General features: G+C 52.3%; 2 protein-coding genes across 2 annotated transcripts in view; one reads left to right on the top strand and one right to left on the bottom strand.

Moving 5' to 3' along the window:
• LOC102011476 (chromosome unknown open reading frame, human C3orf84) overlaps positions 1-5,425 on the top strand; it is an 8,799-nt gene extending 3,374 nt beyond the window's left edge. Inside the window, exons 3-4 of the mRNA XM_013507577.1 lie at positions 4,091-4,144; positions 4,562-5,425. Of these exons, the coding sequence (XP_013363031.1) occupies positions 4,091-4,144; positions 4,562-4,957 (450 nt within the window). The 3' untranslated portion in view covers positions 4,958-5,425. The remainder of the gene's footprint in view (positions 1-4,090; positions 4,145-4,561) is intronic.
• Positions 5,426-6,113: 688 nt separating this feature from the next.
• Positions 6,114-9,936, bottom strand: Klhdc8b (kelch domain containing 8B; the record flags this gene model as incomplete). Its single annotated transcript, XM_013507665.1, is given in 5 exon segments — positions 6,114-6,945; positions 7,348-7,449; positions 7,544-7,768; positions 8,208-8,372; positions 9,427-9,936. Coding segments are annotated over 5 exon segments (1,065 nt in total). The 3' UTR covers positions 6,114-6,748.
• Positions 9,937-10,662: the final 726 nt, after the last annotated feature.

Here is a 10,662-nt window from a genome sequence, read left to right as displayed (position 1 = left end):
AAAAAAAAAAAAAAAAAAAAAAAAAAAAAAAAAAGAATTAACTAGCATTATCAATGGCTCCAAATAGCTGTGGTGTGTTTTGGGCTCAGGTTGTATAAATGTCAAGTCTCCTGGGTCTTTCTAGATTTAGAGCTGTTTTAATTAATAGGACTGCTCAGGGAAGGTACACATCTTATTTTTTCACTGGTTGGGAGATACCAGGATTCAGTTGGCTGATTGCAGCTACTGTTGAAAGCCTAAGATGTGGCATCTATTTTCCTTTGGGGAGGTGAAAATTTTGTCTGTGACATTTAGATGCAAGAAAGTTCTTTTTTCATTTTCATTTTTCTTCTGAGCTCTATTGATCTATTTATTCTAGCCTTCACTTGCCTGACTCTCGGGAAATGTAACTGTTGCTCTTGGCTCCTAAAGTCAAGCAACTGTCCTGGAGACTTCCGAATAGGGCCAGGTCCTTCCCTGTGGTGCCAAGATTGCTCTGCCCCCAGGCTGCCCCCACCTTGGTCTGATACAGGGTTCCTCTCTCAGCACCCACTGACTGTGACCGCCCAGACTGCACAGGGCCCTTGGCCACCCACGTATAAACGCTGCCTCCTTCCAGACCTCAGAAACAGGGAATCAGAGCTCTAGACCCAGCTGCTTAGAAACCATGGGTTTCATCACCTCTATGGGAAAGGGGCCCCTGAATATTTTAGAAACAAAGACGCAAGTGATAATTCTCCTCAGCAGCAAGAATACGCAGAAGAGCTTAGGCTATAGAAGAAATGACTATTTTTCTTACCAGGCTCCCACAGTTTTGAGAGAGCAAATTTGAATCAGTGGGAGTCGACAGACTATCGTGCCACTGTAGGCATAATGAGAATCAGAACTGCCTACAACAACGGAGGCATTCGTTCTAGGGCTGTGTACAGTTCTGAGGACACTGAGTCAGGTGAGAATCCGAGAGGTCACTGGAACTTGCCCCAGGCTCCCAGAATTTTTTAAAATTAAAACTTTCCTTGAGATGATTAAAGATTCATAAGCAGTTATCAGGAATAATGAAGAAAAATCTCTCCACTTCACCCAGGTTCCCCCAGTGGTAACATTTTCTGAAGCTGTGGTAGAATGTCAAAACCAGGACGCTGACATTGATGCAGTCCACTAATCTTTTTCTGATGTCATCTGACTTGCACTTATTTGTAAGAGCTGTAAAGTTTTATGGTCTGTAGGTTCATCTATCCACCGCCATAGTTTAGATTCTGACCAAGGATCACTGGTGCTGTCTTTTTATCTCCACATCTACCTGCCTTCCACTCCTACACACTTCTCTGTCTCTATATACCTATTTCTAAAATTTTATCACTTAAAATGCTGTCTAAACATGCAACCTTTGGAAATTCATTTTTCTTGCTCAGTATAATTTCCTAGAAAGTCATCCAAACACATATCAATAGTCCATTTTTTCATTGCTGAGTAGTATTCCATGCCACATATGTACCAGTTTGTTTAACCATTCAATATTAGGTATCTGAGGTGATTCCAATTTTTTGGCTTTTATAAATAAAGCTGCTATGAACATTTGGGCACAGATTTTTTTTTTTTTTTTTTTTTTTTTTTTTTTAGTGAACATGAGTTTTCATTTCTCTGGGATAAATGCCCAGAAGTACAATTGCTGGGTCATATGGTAGTTGCATGTTTAGTTTTTTAAATAAACTGTCAAGCTGTTTTAGAGAGTGGCTGTGCCACTTTACATTCTCACCAGCAATGCATGAATGATTTAGTTTCTCTGCTTTCTCACTAACATTTGGTGGTGTTTCTATTTTTAATTTTAGTCATTCTGATAGACAGTAGTGATATTTTATTGTGGTTTTGATTTGCATTTCCCTACTATTTAATGATGTTGCTGTCATTTGCCATCTGTCTAACCTCTTTGGTGAAACAGCGTCATGTTGTTTAATTAGATTACTTTATTGTTGAGATGGTAGAATTCTTTATATATTTTAGATACTAGTCCTTTGTTGGATATGGGTTTTGTAAATATTTTTTTCTCCCAGTCTATAGTTTTTCATGCTCTTCACACAGATTTTTTTTTCACGTAGATTTTCAAAGGGCAAAATCTTAAATTTTTGGATGAGTCCAATTTATTTTTCCTTTTTGGCTCTTTGTTTTGGTTTCAAGTCTGAGAACTTTTTACCTAGCTTCAGATTCTGAAGATTTTTCTTTTCCTAAGAGTCCTGGGATTGTTTTTCGTTGTTGTTTGTTTTTTGTTGGTTATTTTTGTTTGTTTTGCTTTGGTACTGAAGATTGAACCCAGGGCCTTGCAAGTGCCAAGGCCATGCTCTACTACTGAGCCATGGGTTTCTAGTGTGTCACCTTGCTTCATGAAGAATGACAGTTAAAGCTGGCTGGTTTCCCCTCTTCATAGAATTTACTGTCTAGAGACTACCACTGCAGTATGGCAGGGAGCCCCAAAGGGGGAGACTATTAAAAACATACCATAGGCTTTACATTGACTGGTTTAGGGGTACAGGATGGAGCCAGCCCTTGGTATGTGTGAGCGTGTGTGCATGCCTGTGGTATAGGGCTGGGGATCAAAACCAGGGACCTCAGCTATGCTAGGCAAGTACTCTATTAAGCTACATCCCTGGCCCCCAGTCCCTATGTTTTATCTGGGACTCTATCGTCACCCATTGCTCATACCTCCAACCCAGCCAAGCCTGATTTCACCAGATCAAACTTCTTCATCTCTGTAGCAGCAGAATCCAGGTAGATGGGGAGGGGACGGCTCTAGGGGCAGATCCCAGGCACAAACACAAGGAGCTGGACATGGGAGACATTCTTGCCAAAGTCTGGAAGCCTTGGTTCATGGTCCTTCTCTGCTTGGGAATAGGTTTTCTGGCCCCAACTAAGCCCAAGCAAATACTCTGGGGCTGGGATCTTCTGTCCCCACTCGTTGGTTTAATAGCAAGTGTCTATGTAGTACAAAGTCAGGCACTGTTCTCAGTGCTAAAGTTAGAGATGTACGCACTATAGACAGTAACTTTTGCCCACAAAGAGCTTATGTTCTATGGGGGGGGGTCAGATGATAGGAAATAATATGTCACCACAGAGTGTTAGCAGGTGAACAATAGTGAGTTAGGGACATGGGATTACTCCCATAGTGGTCAGGGAAGGCTTTCCTGAGAGAAGAAATTTTATGGCTAGCTGAGGGGACTGGTGGTGCAAAAGCCTGAGAAGCAGATCCCTGCCATGTTTGGGAGCAGGGAGGAGGCCCATGTGGCTGGAGGTAGGATCAATAGGAAAGGGTCAGTAGCTTGTGGGTCTTATGGACCACTATGACGCCTTTGGCTGGTACAAACATGAGCAGCTGTTGTAAACTTCTGGCAAACATGTAACTGAATTCATGTGCTAAAAATTCTAGCTGCTAAAAGGATGACAGACTGGAGGGGTAAGCTTGAAAGAAGGGGCACTAGGCAGGAAGCTAGGCAACAGAGGAAAGTGGTTCGTACCGGAGAAAGCCATTGTGATTCCCGGGTACACTTTGAAGGATTTATCAACAGGATTTCCTGCCACGTTCGATGTGGAATGTGAGAAAAAAGAAGTCTAAGGTGTTTGGCAGGATCTAGCTGTTGTAGCCTGAGCTGGGGGAAGCTGCAGGGTGAGTTTGGGGATGATCTGAAGCTGTCACGTGTTAGAGATTTCTGTCTGGCATTAATACAAAGATGCGGAGAAGGCAGTTGGCTATTGTATCTGGGGATCAGGAATCACCTTAGAGATAGAAATTTTAGTTTCCAGATGGCATTTAGGGCCCAGGATGTGGGTGTGCTGTCAGGGGAATGAGTGCGGATGGAAGGAGAGGACTCAGATCCAGTCCCAGACAGTCCACTCACGGAAGGACACCTGATAGGCGCCTCAACCCAGCTTGAGAGGTTTTTACTTAGGACAAGTCCTAGGACAAGCTGTCCTAGCAGTGAGGTGCTACTTTAATTTGCCTCTGACCTTCCAAGGTGTTACTGCTGTAACAGCTGAGGGGTGGTCTCCTGCCGTAAGGGCCCTGAGGCAATACCTGGGGGAGTAAGTATCACCCCTCTTTTTTTCCCCACTGTTTTTCAAGGAGCCAGCACAGCACTTCTTCTCCAAGCACGACAACCGCACTTCCTTCGACAAAGTGAGTGCTGGGGAGGAAGGAGAGGGGACAGCCCTCTAGCTTAGGTGGAAGGTGAGGGCACAGCGTGTGTTGGGGTGGCTGGGAAAAAACCACGAGGGGAGGGGACGCTCCATGAAACGGCACAGGAGTGCCCCTCTCTCCTCCACAACCTTTCTCCCTCGGGAAGCAGTGCACTCCTCAGAGGCACCTCTGCACTGGGCTCCTCAGCCGAATTCCCCGTCAATACTCGCATGTCCTGGGGGCACTGATAGGGGCTTCACGCTGGATAGAGAGCATCACTGAGGAGGCAGCCAGTGAAGCCAGTGTAGGGCCAAGGAGGTCCTACACAGGCCAGGCACCACCAGACTTGGATTAGGTGCGGCCCAAGCAGATGCCTGGTGCTAGCTCTGTGGGCTAAGGGCCTGTACCGCTGGGGAGGGGCCCTACTGTCTGCTGCAGGGAATCGGAAGACAGAAAGATCTGAAGCGCCTGTGGCAGCGGCACACTTTCCTGCGCTGGGCACCCTGTGAGATAGAAGTGAGCCAGCAGCGGCCCCTGAAATCTTCCTACCAGCATGACTTCCCGTCAGGCTCTGGACTTGACAGCCTCCCTCAGCGTCTGGTTCACTTTGTACAAATCCAGCCTGTCCACGCCAGCACTACCTACCAGCGAAACTTCTGCCACCCGTCCCTTGGTGGTCGCTGTGGCAGTGACAAGACAGGGCCCCAAGTGCCTGTCACCGACACACTGCCTGACCTCCCAGCCATCCCAAGACCCAAGCTCCTGCAGCACTACCTTCACCCTGGGGTCTATGAGTGCCTGCACTGGTCCTGAACATTAAACGAGGACAGCTGACACATCGCCTGCCTGTGCTTGCAGCACAAGAGGTCTCAGGGGCCAGTAATCAGTGGTGTGCGACCCAGAGCTGACCCCCGTGGGACTCATGTCTATGGTATCCATGAGCTTGGCTGGGGAGACACTGCCATGGGAGCCTTGTCCCAAGGTGAGGAAGGGTGAGGCCGGAAGAGGCCCAGCGTCCAGGAAGGCTGCCACGACCAACACACTGGGTGGGTCCAAACACTTTTCCAGCACTTCAGCAGACAGCTGGAGACTGTACTCAGTGTAGCTGCAAGGAAAGCGGAGCCAGCAGTTGTACCAGCGGGGACCAAAGGCCGGGGCACATCTCCCTGTAATCCCAGCTACTTGGGAGGTCAAGGGGTCCAGGGAGGAGGATCACAAGTTCCAGGCCAGACTGGGAAATTTCGAGAGGCCCTGACTCAAATAAAACAACCAAAACAAAGGGCTGGGGGTGTAGCTGTGACAGAGTGCTTGCCTAGCATGTCCACGGTCCTGGGTTCAATCCCCAGTACAGAATTTAAAAAATGGGGCTGGGGATTTAGCTCCGCGGCACAGCGCCTGCCTGGCAAATGCGAGGTCGTGAGTTCGACTCCCGGTACCGGAAAAAAACAAACAAAACAACAACAAAAAACCAAACCAAAACAGAATTAAAAAAAAAAAAAAAACTGGAGGAGGAAAGGCTGGCAGCCTCCCGTAGGAGGTGTGGGGTTTGGTGGGTAGGCACCCAGTCCTGCCCCAGAGATGGCTCCCCACAGCCGACAGGGAGGCTGCCTTGGCTAACATCTGCACCAAACCACCCCTCCCTTCAGGGGTGAGCAGAAGCCATGAGGCAACTGTCTAACCGTAATTTGGACCCAGAGACTATTCTAACCCTGCAGTTTTACTGTTTCCTGAGTTCTTCTCTGGTCATCCTATTGGGGTCCCCAGTTCCTACAGCAGCAGGGGGTGCTATTATGCCACGTCATCTAAGGCAAAGCTGAGGCTTACAGGCACCTGAGATACCAGATCACTCTGGGGACAGAGGCCAGATACAAGGAGCTCCCTGGGGACCCCGTCCCCGGGAGAGCAAAGGTCCCTGAAGGAGGGCAGAGGCTGTGAGGACAGCATGGGAGTCCACACCAGAAGCCCCACACCGGATTTGAACAGAACCTTTACTTCTACATCGAGCCTCCTGGGTCCTCACAACAGCCCTGTGAGGTAGGTAGGGCAGGAAGGTTTCAGAGATCCCCCTTGACAGGTGAGGATGCTGAGGCACAGAGATAAAATGACTTGCCCAAAGTCATACAACAGCAGTGTAGAGGGCCCCAGGCCAGCATTCCTCTTGCCCCCTGCCAGTTCCCCAACCCTCTCTGAACGCTTCTGGGCCTACAAGGACCCTCAAGACAGACTGGCCACTAGGATTTTTCAGGAATAGCCATAGGGGCGGCCTGGTCAACTCTAAACAAGGACTGTCCCGCAGGGTGCAAGGGCAGGTCTTCCATCCCCACGCATCCCAGGTGGTCACAGGGCCTAGCAGGCTGCAGGGCAAGGGTATGTTCATGATAGGTAGTTCATGAGTGAATGGTGGTAAAGGTAGGTGTGAGCTTGTATGTGTCCTGTGCTAAAGACAAAGGCTCCTTTAACCAAGTACCAAAGGCAGTACTTCAAGGGTCCACCTCTGTGCCTCCCTCCTCCCGTAGAGCTGCAGAGAGCTCCCTCAGGAGCAAAAGGAGCCATAGGCACCCACTTCTGCACTGAGCTGCTCCAATGACACGTCCCACCAGGCCTTCAGACTCCATCACGCAGACACAGTGCCTCCACGGCTTGACTGGGGCCCTGGGCCACACCCCCAATAACAAATAGCCGGGGTCCAGCCTGTAGACTAGAGCAGGAACAACGGGCTGTGGGCATGGCGGGCAGTGCCTCCCAGCGCCGCTGTGCAAGACTGAAGCTCTCCACAGAGCCCAGAGGGCATGGCTGGTTTCCTGTATGGAGGAGAGACAGATGGTTCTATGTGAGGGGCTCCAGACTTTTTGTTCCCCGAGCCCAGAGAAGAGCCCAGTAAGTGTCACCCCAGGATGGGCTCTCAGTGCCTTGGTCATCACTGCCCTGGAGTCATTTGTTCATTCATTCACTCATATTTGATTTAGCCAATTGGCCACGCACTCAGTCCTCCTGCTGTCTCCTAGACACCTGTGGACGCAGAGCCTCAGTCAGGCACTGAGAGCTGGGCCAGGCAGACCTCAACTTGCCTGATTTGCGGGTAAAGAAACAGAACTTAACAAAGCCCTGACACCTCCGCAGTGGCTGAAGAAGGAAGTACTCCTGCTAAGGGGCAACTCTTTCCTGTCTTGGGCCCCCTTCTCCAGGTTCCCACAGAGACTTACCGAGGCCCCCAATGGCCAGGATGTGGCCCCCAAGGGAGCCAACCACAAAGTCAGCCCTCTTATCCCTCATGCGTAGGCTGCGGGGTAGCTTGGTCCAGGACCCTGCAGGAGAGGGGAGATCACATCTAGCCACTCAGACGCTACATCCCTCATCCCGCAGGGAGTAAGAGGACAGCCCAGGACAGCCAGTGCTCACCATGCTCCAGGTCAAACATCTCCACAGTGTTGACAAAATGTGGGCGGGAGTAGAAATTGTGTGGCCCAGGTTGCTGCAGGCCTCCCAGGCTAAAGACGCTGCCTTCGGCCATAGCACAGCCAGCAAAGGCCCGGCGGCTCGGCAGGCTTGGGTGCCGGGTCCAGGTACAGGCCTCCAGATCAAAAGCTTCAAAAGCAGTCACTGGGAGCTTGCCCTGGCGACCCCCTGTCAATGGAATTGGAGCTGGGAGTGAGCCCAAGGGACTTGCTGGGCTCCTCACTCTCCAAATTGCAGATCTGTCTGCCTCGGCCTCCCATGCCCACCTGTTTGCACAAGGGCATGCAGACTATCCAGCCTACAGATATTCAGGCACTGGGGCTGGTTTTACAATCCCAGCAGGGCCACCAGAGATCAGAGCCTCAGGGTTGGACCAGATCACATAACAGAACTTGTTTTTTGTTGTTGTTATTTTTGGGTACTGGGAATTGAACTCAGAACCTTGCACTTGCCAGGCAGGCGCTGTGCCACTAAGCTATATCGCCTGCCCAACAAAACTTTTAAAATCTTGCTGTCTTAGACTGTGCCTGATCCCTAACCCAGCCAACCTACAGGGATGGGGACTTGTGAACGTTGAGCCCCTTTCCCACACCCTCTAGGCACTTACCCAGAATATAGATCTTATTGCCATGCAAGAACGTGGAGGCCCCGTAGCAGGGTGTGGGCATGGAGGGTAGTGAAAGCCAGCAATCCCGGCGAGGCTCATACACCCGCACCTGAGCCTGGGGCGCCGTGTCAGGGCCCATTCCCCCCAAAGCGTACACCATACCATCTGTATAGGAAAGAGTAACTCAGATTACACCCCAGCCTGGCCAAGGAACTCCACCCTGACAGCTACCCCGGTTAGATAAGGTGTGGAGAGACATCCGTGTCATTGTCTGAAACCCTGAAACCTATCTGGAGTGGAAGGTGAGAGTGCTTCCTTCTCTGGCTGGGGCCCTTCTGAGTGAAGAGCAGGAGGCAGCTGATCTAATTATAATCCAGCTTTGTCTCCCTGGAGACGCTATGGCAACCGAGTCTGGCTGGTTGGGACCAGTGGTCAGACCTGGAGGCCACAAGGTGGGGGGGCTCCCCTGATGACAGGGATGGTTTACTTACACGAGTGTTGAAGTATATAAGGATTTGGTTAGCATGGATTTTGGGGAAGGGACTCGAGATCAATTGGGGGTGGAGATGAGGATACAGGGGCTTGGACCCGCAGGATAGAGGTGCCGGCCACAACTGCTCATCCACGGTCACCCTGTCAGCACCTCTACACTACACGTTTTCACTAGAGTAGGTTCTTGCCTTCTGTTAGGCCCTCAAAGCGAGCTAGAGGCATGTCTGGGGGCCTTGGAGTAATGTGCCTATGAACTAGGGGCTTCCATGGCAACCACCTTCAGGTCAGCTTGGCTTCTGTCCACGACAGGATCCCTGGTGTGTGTGTTGGGGGGGAGTCGAAGCAGTTAAGCACTTACTGGGCTCTGAGCCAAGGCCCTGCTCCCCTCCCTCCATCTCGGCCTATTTATAACCGTGGAAGTCATCAGGCCACTGTTCCCCCTACAGGCACACACACTGTCTCTTTGCGATGAAGAATGGGGCAGAGTGGTGGCTGGGGTCTCCCATCACTTTGGGGGCCAGCCTGGGCTTTGCCCCTGCCTCCCAGCCAGAAAAATCAGTTAACAGAAAGCTACTGCAAGCCCGGGTCAGAGGGAGGTAGCAGAGGATACAAGAGGAAAGGCCAGATCCAAGGAAGCTCTTGTTCAAGCTCAGTGGGTAAGGGACCAAGTCAGAAGTGAGCAGAGGGTATTGGGCACCTGAGGGAACTTCTTTGGGTAGCCACTCACCTCTCTCCACAGTCGCAACCCCCATGGCTGCTTGAGGGAGGGTAGCCCGACGCTCCCAGCGGCCTTCGTCAGCCAGGAAGGCCTCCACAGCAGCTACTGGGCTCTGGGCCTCATCCACACCGCCCACCACTAGCACCTGCTTACCCAGAACCACAGCAGCTGCACCAGCCCGGGCGGTGGGCAGGGGCGCCAGTGCTAGCCATGTGTGCGAGGCCATATCTAGTGTCTCGGCAGTGTCCAAGGGCAGCCCGGCCCGGCCACAGCCCCCCAACACCAGCAGGTGCCCATCCTGGTGCGCCACTGTGCCATACACCCGGCAAGTGGGCATAGGGGGGAACACCTGCCAAGCAAAGGCCCGGCCACCTCCTGTAGCCATGGTGTTCACTGCCGGTGGCAGGCCATGCTGTCTGCTCCGGCTGCAGGCCTCACTGGGGAGACACTCTGGGGCTCATCTTGATTCTGCCAGGCCTGCAAGGTAGTATCTGACCAGTCCAGGAACCTTGCCTCCACCTGGAGGAGAGAGAAAAAACAAAGGGTCAGGGCTACTGACCGGCCCTCAGGGAACAGACGAGCAGCCTGCAGCCGAGGGCAAGGAGGGCCCAACCCACTCCCTCTGACCGGCACACAAGTGGGGAGGAGGCAGACCTCAGACACCCAGGCGGTCCTGTCACCCCCTGCTCCAACAACTAGGAGCAACTGAGTCTCTGTCCAGCTGGAAGTAAGGTGACAAGAACAGGACTCTCCACGCTGCATCCTTTCTGCCCCCTCTTCCAAGCCCCCTCACCAGACGGGTCCTGCTGAAGCCTCCCCACACTTCCACAGCGCCCGGGCAGCCCGGGATCCCCGCCAGGGACCCCCACCTGCTGTCAGGAGCCAGACTCCAGGCTCTCCCCACAACGCCGTCCCACAGGGTCCAATCATTCTCAACCGAACCGGGGACTCCGGGGCCACATGCCCCTGGCTGTCCACCCTCAAGGGTCTGCTCAGGCCAGCAGGCTCACTGGCGCCCAGGAGCGGGGCTGGTCTGGGGACCCCAAGAGCCAAGACTCGAGGGTCCCGGGGTCCAGAGCCTTCCCGCACAAACGAGCAGCTCACGCCGCATCCCCTAGCAGCAGACACCTCGAGTTCTTCAGCCTCCCCTCTCTGCGAGGGCGCCACACGAGACCCCGGCACCCGGCCGGAGGCCCCCGGCCCCGAACTTCAGCTCGCAGAGGTGGGGCGCGCGCCGCTCCGGCG

Source organism: Chinchilla lanigera, unplaced genomic scaffold, assembly GCF_000276665.1.
Source record: "Chinchilla lanigera isolate Chin_1 unplaced genomic scaffold, ChiLan1.0 scaffold00131, whole genome shotgun sequence".
NCBI lineage: Eukaryota > Metazoa > Chordata > Mammalia > Rodentia > Chinchillidae > Chinchilla > Chinchilla lanigera.
The sequence above is the reverse complement of the archived record's forward strand: the minus strand, read 5'-3'. Positions and strand labels throughout refer to the sequence as shown.